Genomic DNA, 12,462 nt, shown 5'->3' with positions numbered 1-12,462 from the left:
TGTGCATGGAGCATGCACACCCTTGAACACTGAGACCATGGGGACATCACCTACTCTGGGCTTCAGTTTCCACTTCTCTACTGATAACCAAAGTCAATCAACCCCCTCTACAGGAAGGCCCAGGAACAACAGGAATCACTCTGGGCCAAGGCACACACACTTGGGAAGACACCTGGTTTCCAGGGCAGCAGCCAAGGCATCCCATCAACACCCAGGCTGGTCTGGACCGGGTCCTATGGTCCCCAGGTAGAGGCAGGTGGCAGAATAGTCCTGCCACCCAGAGGCTCGTGGTCCCCTTGGCAACCACACACAACTCTTACAAAAGCACCAGAAAAGCTTCCTAAGGAGGCAAAAAAAAGTTTCAAAGTAACAAAGTAGAAAAGCCTAACTTCCAGGGCCTACGCTTCAGGCTGCCTGTCCGCTCTGCTGTTTCTCACGTGCAGCAGGCCCCAGTCCTCTACGTACAATCAACACCCCAGGACATCAAAGTTTCCATCGCTTCTACTGAAAGCACCGTGATCCCTGGTCCACTTGCCCGTCCATGGAATCCGCAAAGGCCCCCACCCAAAACGAGACACCCCTAAGCCTGAGGGGTCCTTATAAGTCAGGAATGTAGAAAAGGCAGCGAAGAGTAACAAACTGAGGAAACAGGAATGGAAGCAACTGTGTCGCTCATACACTGTCACCAAGAAGGGTGCTGCTTCCATTTGAATGAAAAGAAAAAGCTCTCTCCAAAGCCATCCCAGAACCAGGAACCAGCGTCAGGCCCGAGGGGCGGGGCCCAACAGGCCTGAGAGAAGGTCCTGCCGGTGCCCGGGCTCCTGCCGGGTCAGCCCTCCTCCGAGTGGCCGGGCCGGGGCGGGCTCCCCGGGCCGGCCTGGTCCAGCGCGTGGGTCTGCATGTGGATGGTCAGGTGGTGGTTCCGGTTGAAGGCCCGGCCGCACTGCGGGCACTGGTAGGGCCGCTCCCCAGTGTGGATGCGCTGGTGCCGGAAGAGGTCCGAGGGCCGGCGGAAGGCCTTGCCGCAGTAGGGACAGGCCGGCCAGCCCTGGCTGTTGCCCGTGTGCAGCCGCTGGTGCAGCAGCAGGCTCTTGCGCCGCTGGAAGAAGCGCAGGCACTCGCTGCAGTGGTACACCTTGGCCGGCCTCCGCCCTAAGAAGGACCGGCCCGCCAGGGCGCGGCGGCCCTCGGGCTCCTCCGGGAGCCAGCGGATGACGGGCCCGGACACCACCACCTCCCCGGGTTCCAGCGCGGAGTGGGCCTCCTCCCACGCGCTGGGCGAGCTGGCCCGGGCCTGCTGCTGCTGCTCCTCCACGTGGGTCCGCTGGTGGATGGTCAGGTTGATCTTCAAGCGGAAGCTCTGCCCGCAGTCGGGGCAGGGGAAGGTCCGCTCTCGCCGGCGAGGGAGGACGCGGGGCACCTCCTCCACCGCCCCTGCGGGCCGAGGCCGAGGGTCCCCAGCCCGCACCCTGGGCACTCCCTGGGCATGAAGCTGGCGGGGACCCCCAGTCCTGCTCTTGGGCCCCTTGGGGACTGTACTCTGGGTCTGGCCGGGGGGCTTCCCCAGGAAGAGCTGCTCCGGCATCATCTCGTCCTCAGACTGTGCCTCCGTCTTGATGACCACACCTCCAGCACCACCTGCCGAAAGGAATCTCTGTTGATTTCCTGTGGACCACCCCTGCCCTAATCTGGCCCTCCTGGCACAGCTCCAGCCTCACAGGCACCCCACTCCTGCCTTCACTAAACTCTTTTCTCCTACAGGGCTCACCACAGGGAGCAGGGGACCTTCTCGCTCAGCCCTACCCACGGGGACTGCCTCCTAATGCCACCCAGTCTGTTGGTCACTTGGCCTATGCCTGCAGGAAAGAGACAGAGCTGCAAAACCAGGGAGTCAGGAGGTCAGACCAGTGGGAGACATATAGGTGGGAAAATGAAGAGGAGACAAAGACAGGCAGAGACCCTGAACCCTGAGATTTGCTGGCCATGCAGGAACCCCAGGACTTCTGATGACTTTAGTCTCAATCTTTGAAAGACAATTAGCCTTATGAGCCCTGCCTACCTCCTTACTAGGTCAGAGGCCTCAGGGCTGGAGGTGCTGTATGCCTTAGCCACACTAGAGCTACTCATCTGTGTAACAAATCCACACTGAGCGTCTGTGATCTCGGTGACACACAGGTGACAGGCAGGAGGCACGAGGGTCGGGGCTTCCAGGTAGGGCCTCAGTGTGGGTCACACACTTGACTCTAAGACGGGACTTAGGCAAAAGAGCTTCCAGGACACAGTAGTGAAAGGGTGGGTCTGGGGCAGCAGGTCCTAAGGGTCCCTAACGTTGGTTAAGGAGGGTCCTGGCTACGGAGCCCTGCCTGGAACACTGTGAGTCCTTCATATCCTCCTATTGCTGTTCACCCCTGGTCTGCTCTGCAGTCAGCCCCCCACCACTCTTCTCTAATCTCCCCCAGCACCTGGTGGCCTCAGCTGCTAGACCACAAGGTCTGCTCAAAGGGTGACCGTGAACCCTGACCTCTGCACATTAAAATGAAAATCTTCAGCCCTCTACAGGCAACTTCCAAGGTCCAGGACCAGAGAAATTTCTATTCTTGCTAAAGCTTGAACTTAAACCACAAGCCAGGAGGCCAGTGCACTCAGGAGCCCTTCCATGGTGGACCTCCAGGGACAGCACCCGATGGCTCCCTGAAGCTCCCCCCTAACCCTCACAAATATCTCAGGACAGAACTTTACTTCTGTTAGAAATAACCCACTGGTATTAATTTAGTCCTACAGCTACAGAATCATAGAATCCATAAGAATCATTTAAACTTTGGGGTAAAATGGTGTTGCATTTAATGGGCTACCATGGTATTCCTGAACTTAGGGATTAGTGAAGGCCAAAGCCTCAGATCCCTTCCTGTGAGCCCATCTGTAGCTTGGTCCCACCAGGCCACAACCCTGCGGTGGATCCAAATCCCACCTTTGCCTTCCACTGAAGCGGATAACAGGATGGAACCAGGGGAGAGTTGGATCCCTTTCTATGGGGACAGAAAACCTGCCCAAGGCCAGAGTAGGCAATAATCACTTTCTTTTTCTTGTTCACCACGGTGTCAGCCGGTTTACAAAAAATACACAGACTCTAAGTGGGAACTAAATGTAACCGCACACAAGCTGCGACTTACTGGAGGCTGTTAGCCTGGGCCACTCCTAGGTGGCCTTGAGGCTTTTCTGTCACCAGACCACAAACCTGGCGACATGCAGCTTGTTTCCCAGCAGCACCTTCCAGTCAGACTGGACCACAGTGAGGGAAGACCAGACCACAGAGGCTCTGGGTCCCCACAGCCCCAGGGAACTAAAACCTGGGGGATGAAGAAGGGACCCCTCAGGAGAAAACCCAGCAGGTCTCATCATGCTAACCCCCAGCCCACTCCCAAAGGGACTCCGAGCTCCTCTGAGGCTCTGCAGTGGCCACAGGGCTTTCTCCCTTCACTCACCTAGCCCCATGCTGGGCAGGATGTCCCTAGGAGGGGAGACAGGGGACTCCCCATCGGAAGAATCTTCCTCCAGTTTAATTGCGGACAAAATGCTGGTACTGGCTGGGGGCCCTGTGGGAGAGAATCCTGTGAGGGTCTTTCCTGACACCGTGCTCCTGCAGGGTGACACAGCCGTTTCCCAGCAGGCCCTGGTTATGCTCCAGCACCTGCCAGGAAGAGGAGCCCCATGCTCCCCAGTGCCAACAACTGGTCCCGTGGCATCTGTCACTCTGATGGGCCTCTAAAGGACAGAGGGTTTGCGGACCTGGGGTACAGTGCCAGGTCTGCAACAGACAGGGGCCATGAGAGGGTCCTATCTCTCCTTACACAGTCAGTGGCCAGGAAGGAGGGAAACAGGGAAGGGAGGGGAGGCCATATTCAACCTCAGGGAGGCCATATTCAGTGGGGGAGATGCACAGAAGTAACAGGAGAGAGAACCCCGAGTCTGACAAGCCAGGCCAGCAGGAAGGAGACACAGAGAAGGCCAAGGCAGCAAAGCGCAGTCTGAAGACAGAAAATGGCTCTGAATTATCTGTCAAGCGCTAGGCGAATGCCCTCTGAATTATATTTCATTTTTGGAAAAGGATGGCAGGAGTTTCCTTTAAAAGAAGCAGACAGAGAACATTGGAAAGGTGACTAAAGCCACAGAGCTCCTCACAGGCCTTCAGAAAGACGACAGGTACTGACAAGTACACAGGCTGGCCTCATGCTAGGTATATGACACATACCTCCCTTAATGAACCCACTGTAAGCAGTCTATTACCTGCCCTCGGTGCCTTTCCCCTCACTCCAGACAGACCAGTGTGTCTGGCCCCCAACACACCTGAGGAACTGCCGTCCCCGGGAAAATTGACTTCCTCTATGGCCTGCCTCAGTGGCGCCTTTTCTAGGAAGCCTGTCCCACTCAGCCCAGCTGGTCCCAGCCATTCCCCCACCCTCTTCTCGGTACCACTGGCTGGTACTGTTGCTGGGATGCCAGTCACACTGCCACCTGAGAGCCCTCACTCACCCGTGCTTGTTCCAGGTGGAGTTATTCTTGCTCCTGAGTCTCTCTGGTGCTCGGGGGCCTGCCTTTCATTCGGACCCTCCTGGTCAGACCTGACTGGGCTGGGAATGTGCTCTGGAACTGGAGGGAGAGTGGGGATACGCTAATCAGTGACACCGAGAACAACACAGAGTTCCCCAGGTAGCCAGAGCCTCTGGGAACTGGCTAGACGCAGCCACTGGGACCTGGGACATCAGGTCAAACACAGGGTATGATAATTAAGTGGACTTCATTGATCATCTAGTGACTACATTCTAGGCCAGCAGTCGACAACCGGTGGTCCGCAGACCACTGGTGGTCCGCAAGGTCCAAAAGGTTGGCGACCGCTGTTCTAGGCTAAAGCTTCCATATGTGAGAAAAGGAAACAGGGCAGCACGGTATCTTATTGACAGCACCAGGCAGGTCACACAACAGGGCCACAGATCTGGCTTTTTCAGGACTCCTGGCTCAGAACACTACAACCATGGTTCACAATCCCAAGTCCTCTACCAGGCTGGTATATAAGGATCCCCTAGGGAACACCCCCAAGACTCTAATCAGTAGATCTGGGTGGGCCTAGGAAGTTTATATTTTTTAAAAGCTTCCTAAGGCAAAACATATGGACAAATATTTCACAGAATAAGAAGTTAAATGACCAATAAACAAATAAAAGGATATGCAACCACACTCATAATGAGAGGTATCATTAAAACCATACTGTTACCAAAGCCAGACAGACACTTCAAGAAAACTACATACCCCTATCTCTTATGAACATTGATGCAAAAATCCTCAACAAAAAAATAGCAAAACAAAATCAGCAGCATATTAAAAGGATTAAACATCATGACCAAATGGAGTTTGTTGTTCCTGGAATGCAAGGATGGTTCAACATATGAAACTAGATCAATGAATTACACCATATTAACAGAATGACGGGGAAAAAGCCCCAAGATGATCTCAATTGATGTAGAAAAAGCATCTGATAAAATTAAATACCTTTACCTGACAAAAACAGAAGGAAACTACCTCAACATAACAAAAGCCATATAGTAAAAACCCACAGCAAACATCATATTTAATGGTGAAAAATGAAAGCTTTTCTTCTAAGATTAGGAATAAGGCAAGGATGTCCACTTTCACCACTTCTATTCAACAAAGTGATGGAAGTTCTAGCCAGAGCAATTAGGCAAGAAAAAGAAATAAAAGGCATCTAAATTGGAAAGGAAAAAATTATTTGTTCGCAGATAATATGAACATATATATAGGAAACTTCAAAAATTCCATACAGAAACTGTTAAAACTAATCAATGAATGCTGCAAGTTAGCAGGATAATAAAACTAAATATAAAAAGATCAGTTGCATTTCTATACACTAATAATGAACAATTTGAAAAGGAAATTACAAAAACAAGTCCATTTATAATCATATAAAAAATATCTTAGGAATAACTTAACAAAGGAAGTGAAAGACTTTTACAATAAAAACTACAAAACATTGCTGAAAGAAACTACATTAGTTCCCCCTATCAATGTGGGATATATCCAAGATCCCCAGTGGATTCCTGAAACCACAGGTAGTACTCAACACTCTCTGTTTTTTTCTACATATGCATACCTATATAAATTAGGCATAGTAAGAGATTAACAACAATAACTATAATAAAATAGAATAATTATAACAATATACTATAATAAAAGTTATGTCAATGGCTTTGGGGCCATTATTAAGTAAAATAAGGATTATTTAAACAGCGCTGTGATACCTTGACGGTTGATCTGATAACCAAGACGGCTACTAAGTGACTTATGGGTGGGAAACATACAGTGTGGATACGCTGGACAAAGGGATGATTTCCATCCTGGGCAGGATGCAGCAGGACAGCGCGAGATTTCATCACGCTACTCAGAATGGCACGTAATTTAAAACTTATGAATTGTTTACTTCTGAAATTTTCCATTTAATATTTTCAGATCGCGGTTGACTGCAGGTAACTAAAACCATGGAAAACAGAACAGTGGATTAAGGGGAGATTACTGTAAATACATAAATAAGTGGAAACACATCCCATGTTCATGGATTGGAAGACTTATTATTAAGCTGTCAATACTACCCTCAGTAATCTACAGATTTAATGTAATTCTTATTAAAATCCCAATGGCATTTTTTTTTTTTTCAGAAATAGAAAAATCCATCCTAAAATTCATATGGACTCTCAAGGGACCCCAAATATCCAAAACAATCTTGAAAAAGAAGAACAAAATTGGGTAACTTCCTGATTTCAAGGCTTACTGCAAAGCTGCAGTAATCAAAATATTGTGGTACTGGCATAAACAGAATAAATAGAATAGAGAACCAAGGAATAAGCCCTCACATATCTGGTCAAATGATATTTGAGAAGGGTGCCAAGACCACTTAATGGGGAAAGAACAATCTTTCAACAAATGTGGCTGGGAAAACTAAATATCCACGTGCAAAAGAATGAAGTTGGACCCTGATCTAACACCATGTGTAAAAATTAACTGAAATGAATCAAAGCCTAAATGCAAAATCTAAAACATAAAACTCTTAGAAGAAAACACAAGACAAAAGCTTCACTGGATTTGGCAATGATTTCTTGGATATGACACTAAAGGCACAAGCCACAAAAGAAACACTGGACAGCAACAAGACACTTTCATCATAAAGCCATTATAGCAAGTTTGGGAGTCATAGCAGATCTATCTAATACACAGAGACAAAATGGGGAGACAAATAAGAATGCCCCAAATGAAAGAACAAGAGAAATGCTCAGAAAAATAATTAAATGAAATGGAAGCAACCAAAATATCAGATGCAGAGTTTAAACAATGGTTATAAGGATGCTCAAGGACCTTAGAGGAAGAATGGATAATCTCAGTGAGAACTTAAAGAAATAATGACCATTAAAAAGGACGTAGAATCCATTAAAAAAAGTAACAAACTAGACTTTGTGAACAATTTTAAATTTGTGCATCAAAAGACACTATCAACATAATTAAGCAATACACAGAATGGAAAAAAATATTTGTAAGTCATCTATCATATAAAGGATTAATATATAGAGAATTCCTAAAACTCAACAACAAAGAAACAACCTGACTCAAAAATGGTGAAGGACCTGACTAGACATTTCTCCAAAGGAAGTATTTCAATAAGTCAATGAGAATGGTCAATAAGGACATGAAAAGTTTCTCAACATCACTATCGGGGAACTGCAAATCAAAACTACAATGAGATACTACTTCACACTCATTATGATGTTTACTATTTAAAAATAGAACTACCACATCATCCAGCAATTCCACTTCTGAGTTTACACCTAAAAGAACTGAAGGCAGAGTACTGAAGACATATTTGTACATCCATGAACATAGCAGCATTATTCACAAGAGCTAAAACATGGAAGTAACCCAAGTGTACATCGATAGATTAAGAGATAAACAAAATGTGGTCTATCCATGCAATAGAATATTATTCTACCTTAAAAAGGAAGAAATTGTCCTAGCCAGTTTGGCTCAATGTCGCCTGAGGACTGAAGGGTTCTGGGTTCGATTTCGGTCAAAGGCATGTACCTCGGTTGTAAGCTCAACCCCCAGACCTGACTCCCAGCCCTGGTTGGGGTTAGTGTTAAGAGGCAATCAATCGGTCTCTCTCACCTCAATGTTTCTCTCTCTCTCCATCTTCCCCTCCCTTCCCATATCTCTAAAAATCAATAGAAAAATATCCTCAGGTGAGGATTAAAAAAATATAAAAAAATATATAAAGGAAGACATTCAGCACAGGCTACAACAGGGATGAACCCGGAGGACATTATACTAAATAAAATAAGCCAGTCATAGCCCTAACTGGTTTGGCTCAGTGGATAGAGCATCGGCCTGCGGACTGAAGGGTCCCAGGTTCGATTCCAGTCAAGGGTATGTACCTTGGTTGCAGGCACATCCCCAGTGGGGGGTGTGCAGGAGGCGGCTGATCGATGTTTCTCTCTCATCCCTCTCCCTTCCTCTCTGTAAAAAAAATCAATAAAATATATTAAAAAAAATAAGCCAGTCATAAATAGACAAATACTGTATGAATCTACTTATATGAGGTACTCAAGAGTAATCAAAATCATAGAACTATTGAGTGCCAGGGGCTGGGAAAGGGGCAGAATGAGGGGTTATTATTTAATGGTATAGAATATTTTTCAGCTGGTGTGCCAAAAGAACTTTTAAAACATGCAATACCTGACAATTTGATCTGGGGCACTGAACTCTTTTTCCTTAGATTGTCAAATAAAAAAATGACAACAACTTGCCCTAGCCGGTTTGGCTCAGTGGATAGAGCATCGGCCTGTGGACTGAAGGGTCCCAGGTTCGATTCCGGTTAAGGGCATGTACCTCGGTTGCAGGCTCCTGGCCTTGGTAAGGGGCATGTGGGAGGCAACCAATCGATGTGTCTCTCTCACATTGGTTTCTCTCTGTCTCTCCCTCTCCCTTCCATTCTTCCTATATCCTTGGGTGAGGATTTAAAAGAAAATAAAAAAATTACAACTACTGCCAACACAATAGCTGTCGGTGTGAATGAATCAAAATTATACCTATTTTTTGGTCAGGCCAGCAAAAAATATATTTTTTGGTATGCCACAGAATTTTAGTAATTAGTTTGTGTGCGCCATGAGATGAAAAAGGATGAAAATCGCTGGTATAGAGTTTCACTTTTACAAGATGAAAGAGTTCTGGAGATGGATGGTGGTGATAGTTGCAAACATTATGAATGTATTTAATGTCTCTGAACTGCACACAGAAAAACGGTTAAGATGGTAAATTTTATGTTATGTGTATCTGACCACAATAAGAAGAAAAGAAAGTATCGCTACTCAGTACAACATGTATGAACCTTGAAAACATGCTAAGTGACGGAAGCCAGAGACAGAGGTGCTTTGGTTATGTTTTGGGGGGAAAGACACGGACACAGAAAATGTGGCAAACTTTTGATCACTGGTGAATCTGGGGGATGATCATATGGAGGGAAAGTACTATTCTCTCTACTTTCACTTATTTTTTTAAATTTTATTTTTATAAAGCTCCCCAGAAGATTCTGATATGCAATCAACTTTGGAACCACTGTCCTGTATACACCAGCTGTGGGGATGAAATCAGGCCCGGGCTCCTGCAAGAGGGTCCATTTCCCCAAAGGGAAGCCGGTACAGTTCAGGCCTTACAGCTGCAGGTGATACCGTTGGCAACCAGGAGGTGGTGGCAATAATGCTGCTGCTACTTGTAATACTGCTAGTAACAAGTTCCTATTTACCATAAAATGCTCGGCTTTGCAAAGCCCGCCATCACTTTTAGTCCCCCCAACTGTCAGGTAAGGCGAGTACCGCCGTCCTCTTGCACAGAGGCAGAAACCGTATGGCTCTTAAGGCAAAATCCCTGACCCCACCCGACTGGCCGGCCTGAGACAGAGCGTGCCCCACTTTGGGTTATGGGCCTGTGTTCCCTTCTTGGCCTCACAGCATGCTGGGAAGCCCAGGAGAGCAGGGACATGGTTCAGTTTGCCCTCACCATCTTGCTCCCACTCACCAGCATCCGGCCTGCCTGGGCAAGCTGCCTCTCTCTCTTTCCCCTCCTCCTGGCCCCACAGGCCTTCAGGACAAGGCTCCTCTCCCCGCTCTATCCGAGTGAGGATGTCTGGTTTGGAGATGGCATAATCTGTGTACAGAATGGAGAGAGAGAGAGCTGGGTCAGGACACCTGCCACTCGGTTCACTGCACAGATGTAGAGGCACCAGAGGAACAGGAGCCAAAGCAAAGACAGACAGAGGGCCAGGTGCTATGACTCGGCCTTACCCAGGGAGACCAGCATCTCGTAGTTGCCCCTCATCACGTGCTTGTACAGATTCTTCTGCCAAGGATCCAGCTTGCCCCACTCCAGCTCGGAAAAATACACGGCCACATCATCAAAGGTCACCGGCACCTAGAACCACAGTTGTCATGAACACCTACCCACACTTACAGGCACAGCCCCAGGGGCTGCCCCACCCCACATGCCCAGCTTACCTTCGGGGCCTCTCCCTTGCTGCCCGGGGGCAGCCGCAGGATCCAGAAGTTCCTGTTCCTCAGCAGGTTCTCCATGTTCTCCATCCGCTGCTGCAGCAGCCCGTACTCCTGCAGCAGGGTCCCCAGCACGGCCCACTTGCCCTCCAGCTGGTTCCCGAACTCCAAGGTCGTCTTCTCAAAGTCAGCCAACTTCTTCTCGGCTGTCCCGGTCCGTCCCTCCAGAGTCAGCAAGCGGGCCAGGCAGGAGTCCACTTTCTTCTCCAAGGCCTGGATAGCAGCCACCACTGTCCACAGCGTGATCTCCGTGGAGTAGAGGTAGGAGTTCTTCTCAGCAGCCGGCTGGGGTGAGGGAGAAGTTGTCGAAGGCCTTTCATCCCCTGTTTGTCTGTCCCTCTCTGAAGCCTGTACACAACAAGAGAATGGAGAGACGTTACCAGAACGATACAACCAAAATGTCCACGTCAAAAAGAAACCTCAGAATGGCACCTGCCCCGGTGAAGCCCCATCTGGGATCCTGAAGGCAGCCAGGCAGCTGTGTCGGCTGGGGATGTGAGGACATCAGTTACACGTCCAGGACAGGAGACACTGGCTGGACCACGGTATTAGCAAGTGAGAAACAGAAGGAAAAACAAGGCCAAAGAAAGAAGTATCTGTGGTCTCAGACAGGTGATCCCTACCTGGGTCTTGGTCTCTTCCTCTGAACATGAAGGACAGGCCTTGAATGAGGTACAGAGAACATGAGCTCTGCACTCAGCCAGCCTGGGTGCAACTTGCAACTCCACCTGGCTGACGGGGAGCAAGGTTTCTTACCCACCTTTCAACGTCCCTTCCATATCTAGAAAGGGGAGCTAATAATAGGACCTACATGACATGATGGTCATGCTAACCCCCTACATGACATGTGCCAGAATTAATGACACAATTTGGTAAAAAGCACTCAGCACAATGTCTAGCTGTGCTTCCCAATAAATGTGAGCCCGATGCTGATACGGGTAAGATGACTGTGAGGAGAATGTTGAGGATATGACAGTTCTGGCTCAGGAAGGCAGTATGAATAGTGCCGACAGCCGTCTGGTTCACCTTTCATTCCAGGGTCCCGGAGTGCCTTGGAAAAGAGCTTCTGAAGTGCCTCAGTTTACGTGGGTGCCTGGTGACAAGCCTCCCTGAGGCTTGTGCAATGGCCTCAGTCCCAGGCCATCTTGCTAAAAGCCTTGTTGGAATGACAAAACAACCTATCGCCCCTCCATTTCACTCATCCATCTCAGTCAAATCACAAGTCTTACTCTTTGACTTCTGAAATCATCTCAAATCCATCCCCTTTTTTCCTCCTCCACTGCCATCACCTAGTCCAAACCCCCTCACCTGTCGCTTGAGCCACTGCAATTCCGCCCAATTCATTTCCCCACTTGCTCCTCCCCCACAGTACTCTCCTCAGCTCCCCAGTATACCTAGAATAAAATATAAATTTTAAAATATATTTTTTATTGATTTCAGAGAAGGGAGAGACAGATAGAAACATCAATGATGGTAATCATTGACTGGCTGCCTCCTACATGCCCCCTACTGGGGATTGAGCCCTCAACCGAGGCATGTGCCCTTGATCGGAATGGAACCTAGGACCCTTCAGTCTGCAGGCCAGTGCTCTATCCAGTGAGCCAAACCGGCTAGGGCAAAACCTAAACTTCTTAGCAGACTGCAGCCTACCTGCCTGACCTGTCTCCTCCTGGGCACTGACTGCTCTCCAGCCACCCTGGCCTCCTTGGACTCCTCCACCTTTGCATGAGCTCTCCTCCTGGCATCCTCTCATACAAATCTCCAGCTTACACATCGCCTCACAGGGGCCTTCACAGACCCACAC

At 48.5% G+C, this 12,462-nt stretch overlaps 1 protein-coding gene across 1 annotated transcript; it reads right to left on the bottom strand.

Annotated features, from left to right (window-relative positions):
• Positions 1-10: 10 nt before the first annotated feature.
• ZNF783 (zinc finger family member 783) lies at positions 11-12,002 on the bottom strand. The gene is made up of 7 exons (XM_006777179.2): positions 11,967-12,002; positions 10,605-11,006; positions 10,395-10,521; positions 10,129-10,257; positions 4,531-4,647; positions 3,483-3,593; positions 11-1,638 (listed from the first exon to the last, which is right to left on the bottom strand). Exons 1-7 carry the CDS (start codon positions 12,000-12,002, stop codon positions 830-832), a joined length of 1,731 nt encoding a protein of 576 aa, XP_006777242.1. The 3' UTR covers positions 11-829.
• Positions 12,003-12,462: the final 460 nt, after the last annotated feature.

Source organism: Myotis davidii, unplaced genomic scaffold (genome assembly GCF_000327345.1).
Source record: "Myotis davidii unplaced genomic scaffold, ASM32734v1 scaffold49, whole genome shotgun sequence".
Classification (NCBI taxonomy): domain Eukaryota; kingdom Metazoa; phylum Chordata; class Mammalia; order Chiroptera; family Vespertilionidae; genus Myotis; species Myotis davidii.
Note: the sequence above shows the minus strand (reverse complement) of the source record. Positions and strands in the feature narration are given on the sequence as shown.